Here is a 13,518-nt window from a genome sequence, read left to right on the forward strand (position 1 = left end):
AAACGACGCGGCTGGTGGGCCCACTTGAGTCCGACCGGCTGGTCCAGTACGATCGTACGCGGTCTCTTTATTGGTCCACGTGGGCTGGCCTTGGTGCTTGCGCGGCGCCAGCCTGGACACGATTGCCGATGTGGACGACCATTGAATTTGCTCTTTTAACGGATTTTAAAGGCTATCAAGTCCGCTTAATAAATCCACTTAAAAGCTTCCTCCCTCCCAGCTATTTTCTCTTTTCCGACCCTTCGTTTGCGCTCGATTCGGCGCCTCGCACACTCCTACGCAGGGCTTGTGCTCTCTCTCTTCTTGTTCTTCTTCTGCCCCCCCCGCCCCCCCGGCGGCTTCTCCTCTTCGTCCTCTCTGTGCGTTCGCTTCAATGACGGAGCTCTCCCATTCTGAGCTCGATGAATACCAGAAACTCGTCTGGCGCATGAACCCACCAAGGTTCGCTTTCCTGCTTCCACTGTCGCCTTTCTTTCTCTTGGCCCTTTCTTATCTCTTCTTTCTTCTTGCAGTGTTGTAGTCGACAATGCTTCATGCGAAAAAGCTACTCTCTTCAAGGTAAGATCTTGCGCTTTCTGATGGTTTCAACATTTTCGGTCTATGTTGGGCACTTGCTTTTCCTCCAGACTTCTTCTACTGAATTCCTGCTGTTCTTTCTTCTGAACAGATCGATAGCTCAAACCGTCATGGCATTCTTCTTGAAGTGGTGCAACTGCTTACAGACCTCGATCTCAACATTCACAAGGCGTACATTTCATCGGATGGGGGCTGGTTTATGGACGGTATGTGCGTCTTTCCACTCACATAAAAAGGATGCAGTCCTGTACGGGTCTCTAGATAGTGCCTGCTGAGAATAATTTTGGAACTCCTCCTTGGATAGGACACAATGCAGCCCATGTCCGTGCATTGTTTAGCTGGATTCCTGCTGATACTTGCATATCTCGAGGCATCAGTTTGAAAGAAAAAGACAGTCTTTTTGGGACCATTGCTAGATGGTGTTGAAACACCACGTATTCTGAGTTGCATCTTCTTGCATGCGGGGATTCATTCAAATGTGAATCACAGTTTTACGAGTATGAACTAAATGCCGTTTAGCATTGTGATATGGTTTCTTCTGCTTTGTATCATGGTCAAGTCAAATGCAAAGTTTGCAAGGGGGCTCCTGATATCTGACAGTGTGTAATGCTATAGATTTGCTGTTTGTTTCATCAGATCTTCCCTGCATCTTAAGCTTTTGTTTACATCTCCACAAGAGGCATCTGTAGCCAGATCTGCTACTTCTTGTCTGGCTTTTGGACCCAGCATTACTCAGCATGTGTGTTGACAACTTAATCTAAGGAATATTTGCAGCTAAGTTATTGGCTGGATTTTCTTGTACAGTTTTTCATGTGACTGATGCCATGGGAAATAAGGTGACAAATGAAGAGACCATTACCTACATTGAGAAGGTTGGATCTCTTGGGACATTTCATTTCCTGCAGTATGATATGACCTGATTTTGTATTTATGGTTTAGCTGTGGTTTTCTAACAGAGCATTGGCATACATCATCAGTATCCGAAGAAAGTTGGGGTTCAGTCTGTTGCGGAACACACAGCAATAGAACTCACTGGGACCGACAGGCCAGGTCTCATGTCAGAGATTTCTGCCCTCCTGGCTGAAATGAGGTGTAATGTGGTTGCTGCTGAGCTGTGGACCCACAACATGAGGGTTGCATGTGTTCTCTACATCACAGATGAAGTGACCAATGGCCCCATTGAATCTCCGGAAAGGTTAAACAGAATCAAGGACTCCCTCTGTAACGTGTTGAAAGGAGATCAGGGCTCAAAGAGTGCACGGACAGATTTTTCAACGAGTGTTACCCACACGGAGAGGCGCTTACATCAGATGATGTTCGCAGATCGTGATTATGAAGGGGAGGAGGATGAACAAATGTGGGATTTGGATGGGAAAATAACAGTGGAAAATTGTGATGAAAAGGGCTATTCTGTTGTCAATGTTGAATGTTGTAATAGGCCCAAGCTTCTGTTTGATACACTTTGCACGCTGACAGACATGGAGTATGTTATTTTTCATGCTACTATTGATACTGACGGCCAGCGAGCTTATCAAGTAAGCATATGTCCTTCGAATTGTGCTCTAAATTTCATAACAAAAGCATGCTGTTTAACAATCTATTATGGTTGTAATGAGCAGGAATACTACATACGGCACAGTGATGGGCGCACACTTGATTCAGAGGCTGAGAGGCAGAGAGTAATTTTATGCCTGAGAGCTGCCATCAAACGCCGGGCTACAGATGTGGGTTGCATTCTTCATGTCATGTTTGGGTTTTGGCATTTGCACCACATGGTCTTGCATGTAAATAGTGAGTCAGCTGAGTGTAAATGTCTCATTTGTGCACTCCAAGGCATTGTTGTGGCTTCATTGTTTCTGCAAATTCCAGGTTACATATGTGGGTTGCATTCTTCATGGCATGTTTGGGTTTTGGCATTTGCACCACACATGGTCTTGTATGTAAATAGCGTGTCAGCTGAGTGTAAATGTCTCATTTGTGCACTCCCAAGGCATTGTTGTGGCTACATTGTTTCTGCAAATCTAAAGCAGACCTGTGTGGACTTATGGTTATTTATCTTTCATTTATTGTTAGATGTTTTTGTCCAGTTCTGAGTACATCATTGTTGTGTTTGCAGGGCTTGAGACTTGAGTTGTGCACTAAGGACAGGGTTGGGCTCTTGTCGGATGTAACTCGAATCTTTAGGGAGCATGGCCTGTCTGTTATCAGAGCCGATGTGAACACCAGAGGTGACAAGGCAATCAACGTTTTCTATGTAAGAGATGCTGCTGGGAACCATGTAGACCTAAAAGTCATCGAATCTGTCAGACAAGAAATAGGACAAGCTGTTTTGCAAGTGAAAGAGATGCCTGCAGTTTCGAAATCTCTTAGAGAAGCTTCAGCGAGATCTCGATTTTCGTTTGGCAGCCTGTTATCTTCTCAAGTTCTTTTCAATCTAGGCTTGATCAGGTCCTCACCGTAGAAATGGAATAGTCGAGACATATGCTTTGAAGGGAGTGCCAGGCAGTTATGAAGGATGGCAGAGTACAAAGGCCAAGGTGTAGTGGTTGTGTATGGGCTATTAGACGCCGGTCTGTGGGTTTGGGATTGATTGTTTGTGTGACATTCAGGAAATGTACATATTTGCTGTCGGATTAGGCTTCAGAGCTCGGGGGTGTTCGTTTTGTCAGTGGTGCAAGCTATGCTCTAGGAGGGTGGCATTATATGAGTGGCTAATGGTCTTAGCTAGGTTGTGTTCAAGCGTGTCTTGAGTGAGTTACTACATTGTATTTGACTAGTTTCTTATGGGGAGGTCTTGGTCTTAGTATTCCTAAGTTGAATGGGGATCTGCTGGTTTATCACTAACATTCTCACTACAGCAGCCATTTACTCCTTGTACAAATCCTTCTCCACTCTTGACAGGCATTGGAATGATACTACAGGATTGCAGTCTACGAAGGCTATTGTATCATTCTAGTGCCATTATTAGCCAAGCAAGCACATGGTGCTACAGTATTGATATTTTGGAGCAACCAATTATATCCCTTGTAAATACACACGGCATTTAAACTATAATGCAGGCAATTAGCAGGTTTTTTTTTCCTTGTACAAAGGTTTATAGTGTTTACCTTCAGTACCTATGACCTTACAATGCAGTTGCAATCCTTACCCCAACCTTTTTTTTTTCCATGTTTTCTACATGAATATTTTTGAATTATGAACCGAAAACATTACTGTTTTGTGGGTGGTAATTTCTGGGTGCAAATCTTGTGTAAATTGCTAGATGGATGAACCATCCTCATTATTGAGTTCGTAAAGGGGGAAGTGGGTTCAAGAGTTGTTGATCCAAGGTAGTGCTTAGTGCCATGGAACTACTTGAGAGAGGCTCCTCTTCGCCTATTATTTTCCTCTATTTGGTTATCACCACCATGCCTTGACTTGTTAATCAGTCCAGCTTGACCGAAAATGCTAGACCTTGCTGTGGTTAAATCAATATGCTATAGGGCATTGTGTGATTATTGGGGAACTATGTGCCTACACCCCCCCATGTGGGGGATGTAGAGCCTCAAGAATATATAACACAGTGGAGGTTTTTGAAGTTGGGAGGCTTTTTAGGGCGATCGGCAAGCAAAGAGGCCACACATTATCTTTGAGAGGCAATAGGGTAGAGGGACGAAGCCACAACAAATATGGAGAGTAGACATGTTGGATCTCAATGTACATTGGTAGGCAAAACACGTTATGTAGTCCATTGACCTAAATTTAACTTGGGAGGTAGAGGGAGACTGAGGGATGTAGGGCAAGATGGAGGCTCTATTGGATGCTTTTGAGTAGGAGGAGAAACAAAAGAAATATCGTATACTTGATTTGAACGAGGAGTTGGAGGAAGGCAACTTGTCATCAATAGGCTCAAGTAGTGCTTCCATGAAATCAAGATTCCATACTAGTGGTGGTGACCAAGTAAAGGAGTCTACCAAATCCCCTTAAAACTTCCTTGCAGATTGAATTGGGAGAAAATTTGTGACCCAATCTTTCGACCCAGACTTGCATGCTTCTCACTATTTATTTAGCTTTTCTCGAGAGAGCTATGACCTTATGCTATTAAATCTTCAAGGGATTTGTAAGCGAACAGTGGTATTGTGTGCATGCATGATGTAAAACGATGGAACAAGATACAATCTTGTGATCCGAGGATCTCCACGACATGGATCAATTAGGATCATCTTGAAGGGTGTCTCTCCCAAAGCCATTGCCCCAAAGGAAGAGTGGACAACCATTACAAAACAATGTCACGTCGACTAGCGAGGGGTTCACTTGAGCATGTTGGAAACTATTAATTAGGTGATAGATTCCATGTGATGTGTTGGAGAGTATTTTGATAAACCATAAAGTTAGGCTTGTTAAGATAAGATCAACTAAGGTAGGTGAAGGTAAGGTAGAGGACTACTATGCCTTGCCATCGTGGTGGTTCAAGAAGGCATCATGGAGAAAACAAGTGCACAGAGAGGAAAACGAAGAAGTGCGGTTGTCCTTTCAAGGCACAAGTGCAATTTAGTGAGGGAGTTGATGAGGTCACTATTTTGCTTCGTGCTATGCATGAGGGCCTTGTTCCTGGCTCTCGGGTTGACTTATATCATATACCTGTTCATCCAAGTGTGCTTCAATGTTGCTTGGCGGATTATTTTGATGTTGGAACATGTCGCCATCTTGCCAAAATGTCAGTTTAAAAAGAAAACTTGCACATGCAACAAGTATCCTTGTTAGATCGCACAACTTTTCGATTCTTCATGATCTCAAAGGGGGTCCAATAGTTGGCATATATATAGTCTACGACATGAAGGTAGTGAGATAGTTTTCTTTTCCTGTTACCCCTTTAATTACTTTACCATTTTGTTTTTCTCTCGGACGTGCATCTGGGAATGATTGGTCTGCGATGTACATGGAGGCTTTGAAGTTACTGTTTTCCTTTTCCTTGTGTCTTTATTTAGTTGCTTGTTGCTTTTGAAAGGTCGTATATGTGCAACCATACAATTCAAATGCTTTGCAACAAGCCATTTGTCGTCATCATTCAAGATGATTGGATGCTTGAGATGTGTATTCGATTCTCACAACATAATAGGTGGGCCGTGGATAGCACATTCAAGACAAACATTTATGGATTGCCATTATATGCAGTTGTTTTGCCAAATCAAAATGGTATCGGGATTTCCCTCTGGTTGATGTGCACAAGTGACTCTTGGACATGTCAGGAGAGCATTGCCCTTGAATTGACCATCCGAATGATATTTTCGACAATGGGTAGCATTCGATCGAATGCAATTGTGATAGACAAATGTCCCCAATAATTGAATGGCATCTTGAGAGCCATCAAAGATGATCCTGCTTGTTCGGATGAACACAATGAAAGATAAATGAGTCCAGGTAGCATGTCATGTCTTGTTATGTTGGTATCATGTCAAAAAGGCTTGGGTGGAGAACTTTTTTTCGCAAGTGCCAAGACACATGCGAGACCATGTTTATTCTTCAATGTGTAACTTGATGCACTCCAGCTCCGAGGATGACTTTGAAGCTCGCTTTCATCGCCTCTTGTTGGACTACTCTAATCATGCAAATATTCAGTGTTATGTCTCCAATGGATGGTGCTCAAAGTCATGTGTGGCGTGAACGTTGGCCGAAGTTTGGATGTCTTTTTTCCCATGGCAATGTGGACACTACAAATATGGTGGAAAGACTATGGCAGTATGTCAAGTATACTCTCTTGGAAGGGATGATAAATAGGTGAGCCTTGGATCTACTGCATGCACTTGTTGGCAATGCGAGGAGTAGAAGCTGGATGGGAGGAACTCTCTTGGAGTTCTTCAAGCAAAAGCAAGATCTAGGTGAGATATTGTCCAACTCCTTGGACTTTCTCTGAGTAAAGTTCATGGCATGTTCATTGACGACGGATTCTGGATGATTTGTTGTGTATGGTTCAAGCAAGAGTGCAAAAAAAAAAAGATGTTGGAAAGAAGCTATTGTCAATGATACAAGACTAATCCTGAAACTCTTCAGCTGGTGAACGAATCTACATTACTCTTCAAGATTCAAAGCATGACATCGGACTCTTGGTACCATTTGAGCATGAATCCTCGTAATGTGATTGCCCAGACTGGTCCTCCGAATGCAAGCATCTATATGGGCTTCGATTAATACTTCAAAGCTATTTTTCAATGCTTCATGCAATTTTACCTATTGTGAATAGCGTGCATGCAATGACTGACCTTGCAACAAGCAATGGAATGCAACAATGTGTCCAAGTTTTGGAAATAGTGAGTGGATGTGATGACAAAGCACTCGATACTGAAATGAATGGCATTGGAACAGACTTGCAACAGATTGACATGGAGGTAGTCAATTGTGCCGACAAATCTAGAGAGTTGTTGCTACAATTGGCTGATGTATTACCGCAGTGGACATTGCAGCACAAGGAGGTTGCTCTTACGAAATTAAAGATCTCTATGAAGAACTTGGAGAATCTCCATGAGCCGAGGGAGATCAGCTTGCCAAAAAAGAGTAGCATCAAACAAATCCAAGCAAATGTCACACAAACATGGGTTGGGCATGGCAGGCTATCAGGTATCATTGATGGCATAGGTGAGGCGGTTGAAGACTGTTTCCAACCAACAAAAAAAACAAGAAACATAGGTTTGTGATGACGACGTCTCACAAACACCAAGTAGAATTTGTCACTCTACTTTGGGAGAATGAAATGGACTAAAGAGTAGACATGCTTGCGGGAGCTATGTTTCCCAAGCACCAAATGGATTAGTCATCCATCTTGGAAAGATGTCGTAGGGTAAAAAGGGGATCCTCTACCCGCTAAGTAAAATTGACTAATGACTAAAGCTTTATCTCTTCTATCTCATAGTCGAGAGCGACTATGATTTCAAGAGAGAGGTAATGTCATAAAATCTAATATCTATCCAACCCAAATGATTTTCTCATATTAAATTGATCACTTAATGTGGGAGAATGAATGGGAACAAGTGTTAAGATATAGATATGTGCTTATAGATCTATCTCAACACGGGGCCAATAGTAAAGGGGCCCAAATGAGAGATGGTCTATCAAAGAGCAAGGCTAATCAATGGAGCATAAGACCTTAGGGTTAGCTTCATTGAAGACCTCCAATAATGTGCGTAAAAGTCCTTTGACCTTAGGTAAGCTAGGTCTGAGCTTGAGGTGGGAACCCGGCCCAAGTTCGAGGTGCTTGTCGTGCTTGAGGTGCTTGATTAAGGTGCTTGAGGTACTTGACATGCTGCATGATTAAGGTGCTTGAGGTGCTTTGACATGCTTGCCTGAGATGCTTGTGGGAACACCCCTAGTCCAAGTGCTTAGTCATGCTTGATGACTAAGGTGCTTGAGCACCAAAGGTCAAAAAGATCCCTACAAAGAGGGGGGCGAGCCCTTTTCTTAGGGGCTAGAGAGAGAACACACACACACACACACACACACTCTCAAGGAAAGCCCAAGCTTAAAGAGGCAACAGGGACACATGTCAAGCCCTACCCATGTTACCTCCATGAGGTGCTTGAACTCTATTGGCTAGGATTAAAAGGGGTCCAATGATAATTTACAACAATTATCTAATTGTTTTTGCATTTATCAAGTCCTCTCTCTCAAAGGGGAAAGGGGGGCACTTGTCCCAAGACTACACCTATTGCTAGAAATGGCTCAAGCTTGTGATTGGCTAGGCTTGGCATGAGCCAATGAGCTTCAATGATGAGCTAGAAGAGGGGGTCGACCTAGCAAGGAGGGGGGTTGCTTAGGGGGTATACTCACCCACACACACTCACAAACACTCTCATTGTGTGCTATGCAAAGTGCAAGAGCTCCCTCTCCTTCTCCAAGCAAGTAGAGGTTGAGAGCCTACACCAACACTCTTGGATATGGAGTGCAAATCCAACCAAGAGCCATGCTTCAATGCTTAAGCTTGCCATCTCCTTCTTCTTCATTACTATGCTATTATGTATGCTAGCAACAAGAGTTATGATAAGTGAGGAACTAATTCTTTCTCCTACGAAATGTTTCTTCTTCCTCTTCCCTACCCTCATTCCCTGCTAGCTCTCTCCACCTTCGAAGGTGTTTGAGGTCTTGGGACTGAGGCTTGGGATAGTTAAAGATTTCTTCAAGTTTATCTTATGTTTGTGATGCATGAAGCTTTCCATATTCATTGCATCACCTAGGTAACAAGGAATACAAAGATTGTATTGTAACAAGTCTCTCTTAATGGGAGAAATCATAATACAAATGCCTATTGGAGGGGGGACCGGCTTCACATAAATCCGGTCCCCAACTGTTGTCATGTTCTCTAAATTCTCTTTCTTACAAAATTATTTGTTGCTATCTTCAATTATGTTCACTCGCTATGCTCACAAAGTCATTTCTCAAAAGTACTCTCATTAATTTCCGCTACTCTCAAATTAAATAGGCCAATTCCATTACATTGGTATCAGAGCATTTGGTTTCTCTTTTCTTGCTTAAGAAGAGAGGTAGCCTATAAATGGTTGATGTTGTTAATTATATTAGGTAAGTGGAACTGGGATCTAATATCGGTTTTGTTGAGCCCACTATGTGGGGGATGGTGCACACCTCGGGAGCTTTGGACTTATTAATGGAGTCTTTTTAGACTTGCCTACGACTTTACCATTATTGAGCCATAAGAAGTCCGAAAGGAGATAGCCCTTGGCAACTCTGCTATGTTAGACCTACTCCTCTACTCTCTATAATTAACCACTTCGAGCCGTGGGTATAGATACTTAAGAGACGATTTTCAAAGGCTAAGAGGAGTGGCAACTAAGGTTTTGAATTGCCAAAGCATACACTAAGTACATACATAAATTTTGTTAACATGACTGACAATAATCAAGAGAGTAGAATGAACATTGATAGCTTTGATTTTGCACATGAAGGTGCTAATGATGATGCTCCCATGTTTGTGAATTATCTCGTTACTAGGTTGCAGCAAGCTATGGGCAACCCTGCTTTGCAAGCCGAAGTTACTCAACAACTTCGTGCTTATGGAATTTCCCTTCCTCTCCAAGAGGAGAGAGAGCTTAGGAGGCCTCTTGAAGAGACCCCCAAAAGAAGACTCTCTCCCATTCGAGAGGAGGAATCCAAAGAGCAAGAAAGCAATGAAAGTTTAAGTTCCTCTGAAGATGTGGTTCCACGAAGACGGCGGTCTAGACGATCGCCCACTCCTCCCAAGAGGAAAAGATCAAAAAATAGTCCTTCTCCTCATCACTCTGAAAGGCAAGAGAGGAAACAAAGGAAGAAAAGGGCTAGGAAGAGGTCACCCTCTTCTCCTTCTTCTTCACCTTCCTCCTCTTCCGACGAAAGTTATGGCTATTCTCCTAAAGAATACAAGAGGGGAGGACATCGCAAATCATTTCCTGCATGGCAAAGGTCACAAAAGCTAAAGAAGTTCAAGCAGGGAGGAAAGAGTATCTCTTTTCTCGCCTATGATGGCACCTTCGGTGCTACCGACAAAGTGTTGGCCTTCATCCAGCAATTTGATGCGGCCTTTGGAGATGAGGGCTTCACATAGTCCTCTAAGCTACGCCATGTAGCTATGCACTTCCAAAAATCAGCTCGTCAATGGTGGGCTAGCCTTCGTGGAAATGGTGAAGCCCCAAAGACATGGAAAACTCTACGAGTTTCCATCATGAAGCAATTCCTTGCAAGCGATGCAAAGGACAAAGTGCTTACCGAATGGTGCAGCTTGAAGCTCCTCTCCCATGAGTCTATCCACAAATATGTAGACAAGTTTTGGGATTTACATCTCAAGGCTACTGTCTTTCAAAAGATAGACTTTGCCGAGCAAAGGCAACAATTTTGTGTGGGATTACCTGAAGAGATGGCCGAATACATCAACTCTCAACGGCCTGGTACTATTAGCGAAGTAATCCATCACACCATGGTTGCTTCACGCATCAATTTCCATCAAGGGGCTAGACGTAATGTCAAGCCCATGGAAAACAAAGACAAAAATGATGCAAAGGGGAAAACGAATGTTCAAAATACTTCCCAAGTCAATTCCAACAACAACAACAATCGGTCCAAGGAGAAGGGAGTTTACAAAGGTAAAAACAAACTCTCTCCTGAAGAGCTTGAAGCCAACTGGTTTTTGCCAACTGGTTGAGAGCAAGCTCATGGGCCAACTTGAGACATATACATACACCACTTATGGGCTGATCTTGATGGCAATTTTGCGAGGTTTAGGATGTGTGCATATCAGCCATGTACATATGCTTTGAGCAATTCTGTACAACACATAAAACCAATCATCATCTCATTCCGACCTACCCATAACACCAATAACCTGGAGTCGCTATAGACACAACCAAACTATACAAGACTGCCATAAATTCATCAAAAAGCAGTAATCGGACCTCGCCATAACACTAGTAATCGAAGAGTCGCCATAGACACAACTGGACCTTGCCATAAACACAAAAAATAACTTCACAAGACCGCCATAAACTCAACAGAAAGTAATAATCAAACCTTGCCCATAAACATCTCAAAAAGCATGACCATAAAAATTGAGCGGGCCATTTGTGTTACATGATCAACTATAGGAAACTCGAAATGGATTGCAACCATAAGCCATACATACTCAAAATGGATTGCAACCATAAGCCATATATACATATATACAAGCTTGCACAAAGGTTGTTGGATCGATGCAAGCAAAACCACTGAAGCTGGGATTGTCGTCAGGAAATAGACGTTGGACTAGATGTATGCCCAAAAATGGACGGGGAATTCGGGGTTTGAGCTAAAGCATAAAACTCTGATGGAAACAACCCTCTTGCTGAAAACACTCCTACACATAAAATCCCATGATGGACCAAATATATGGCCGCTGCATACATAAACATTGGCCACTCTCCACATACATCTAACTAAACCCAGATGTGGAAATAAACCTGCAAACATAAACAAACATGGCCACTGGCCCCACATTTAACTGAAACCGGACGTAGAAATAAACTTGGAAAAATAAATAAACCTAGATATAGCTATAAACCTGCGTGCATACATAAACATGGCCACTTCCCACGTACATCTAGCTAAACCCGAACATAGCCCTGAACGTGCACATAGCCATAAACGTAGACAAAACATGGATCTCAGACGTAATCATAAACAAGCCCACATAAAACATGGTCACCAGCCAGATATTTACTTTCTTTTGAACATTGCACCAGAATGTCAACATCGACCTGAGGAGATAGACCATAAATATGGAACATAATATTGCACCACAAAACTTGACATACATACTTTAGTCGACACAAACACTAGACATTGCACGATGGCTGATACAAAACCATTGTGCGTAGGCTGAGAAAAAACTCGCCCTAAACCCGGTCATACATAAAGTGTCATGCACTAAAGGCTGTTACAAAACGGGCCATAGACCTGGATCCCTTAAGCGCAAAATGCAATGCATAAAATCAGCAATAATATCACCCCCCCCCCCCCCCCCCCCCCCCCCCCCCCCCCCCAACCACCACCACCACCACATCTAAGCACCAACTATGGAGGCTTTGCCTCAATGCCATCACACAATCGTGTATGAACCATGTCTTCTTCACCTGCACAACATCGACAAACACAAGAGAATTGAAGGAAATTAGAAATGAGATGACTATTTAAATGCATTTGGTCGAAGCCAGCACTTGACACACACACTAGCATACCCAGATTTTTCTCTTCTTCTACAAGCAAGACTGAATTATGTAGCGAATGGCAGCCATGACATAAAACCCACAGTCAATTGCATTTGGTTGAATTGGGCCCTGCAACATCAAACCAATAACATGACTGACATGTCCTAAATTTTCCAAGCATGAGAGGGCACAAAGATACATACTTTCAACACTTTTAACTCAAATTCGGTGGGAGGCTCGAGCAATGCATGTTGGACATTATGATCTTTTACTCCTTGGGCCATCGCCTCCATAGCACTACATTCATAACAAGCAAGATAAAAAGTTATTGCTAGCCATATCAACTTGTTCCATATACCGACCTCCCCAAGCCGTGATGAACAAACTCAACCCATGTACTTGTGCAAAACAGGAACCATATACATCATGGTCGTGCACCCAAGTGGGTCATAGTAGAGAAGGTGGTTCTTTCTCCCATGTAGCCTTGCAATCTTTGCATGTGTGGCAAGATACATAACACAACATGTCCAATGCTCCCTGATGCAAATAGAGACAACATAAGCATGTCAATGAGAAGCCACAATGTAGCATACCTAGCAATCCTTTGTCCTCTCCCTACAAACCACCTAAAAATGATTGGAAAAATGTAAGCACGCATTCACCAAAGTCCCTCTCCCCAAAGAAGTTATGTAACACACGCATGGAATCTTGCTTGCCCATAGTAGCATCCACGACAGAAAACCACATAGAGTCCACAAGCATGACTTGCATGAGGACATCTAAGCCTAGACTCCATTCACCTGTAAAAATATGTATGTGAAGCACATTGCTGCTCACCACAATGCATACCAACTCAATAACAAAAACATGGTGGTGATTACATTGCAAATAGATTCATTGTGCGTGTGGATGCTTTATTCGATAAGATGAAGCGTAGAGCTTGATCATCAATGTCCACTCGTTGGCCAAAGCGAAGAGAGCTAAGTGACATTGGCACATGTGAAGAGAATCTACATCCAACATGCCGCAATCATGAACATAGTGAGTATCAGACAATTAGAAAACTGTGAACATAGGGATGGTTGATAAAAGTCACCAGTACAGGGCCCAATTATTACATGTTGGAGTGGCAAGACTGATTTCATGGCCTATTTTTTCAACTGTCAGCTGGTTATTACCGACATAAAATAGGAGAGCCGACAAAGAGTTATCCTCGAGGGAGCCTATATCAATAGCTTGCTCTCAT

The 13,518-nt window shown here is 42.9% G+C and overlaps 1 protein-coding gene across 1 annotated transcript; it reads left to right on the top strand.

The window, feature by feature from the left end:
• The first annotated feature begins 260 nt into the window (after positions 1 to 260).
• LOC147424715 (ACT domain-containing protein ACR4-like) lies at positions 261 to 3,667 on the top strand. The gene is made up of 7 exons (XM_086499473.1): positions 261 to 441; positions 513 to 558; positions 668 to 782; positions 1,381 to 1,448; positions 1,533 to 2,111; positions 2,196 to 2,300; positions 2,693 to 3,667. The coding sequence occupies exons 1-7, from the start codon at positions 374 to 376 to the stop codon at positions 3,035 to 3,037; spliced, it is 1,326 nt and encodes a 441-aa protein (XP_086355599.1). The 5' UTR covers positions 261 to 373; the 3' UTR covers positions 3,038 to 3,667.
• Positions 3,668 to 13,518: the final 9,851 nt, after the last annotated feature.

This window comes from Adiantum capillus-veneris, chromosome 25, assembly GCF_014529385.1.
Source record: "Adiantum capillus-veneris isolate H3 chromosome 25, ASM1452938v2, whole genome shotgun sequence".
Classification (NCBI taxonomy): domain Eukaryota; kingdom Viridiplantae; phylum Streptophyta; class Polypodiopsida; order Polypodiales; family Pteridaceae; genus Adiantum; species Adiantum capillus-veneris.

Bases quoted from the DNA above. Each gene is read 5' to 3' on its own strand.
- LOC147424715 (XM_086499473.1), top strand. From the start codon at position 374: ATGACGGAGCTCTCCCATTCTGAGCTCGATGAATACCAGAAACTCGTC. The intron at 559-667 runs GTAAGATCTTGC...TCTTCTGAACAG, and splicing joins AAAAAGCTACTCTCTTCAAG to ATCGATAGCTCAAACCGTCA. The intron at 2,301-2,692 runs GTGGGTTGCATT...TTGTGTTTGCAG, and splicing joins TCAAACGCCGGGCTACAGAT to GGCTTGAGACTTGAGTTGTG.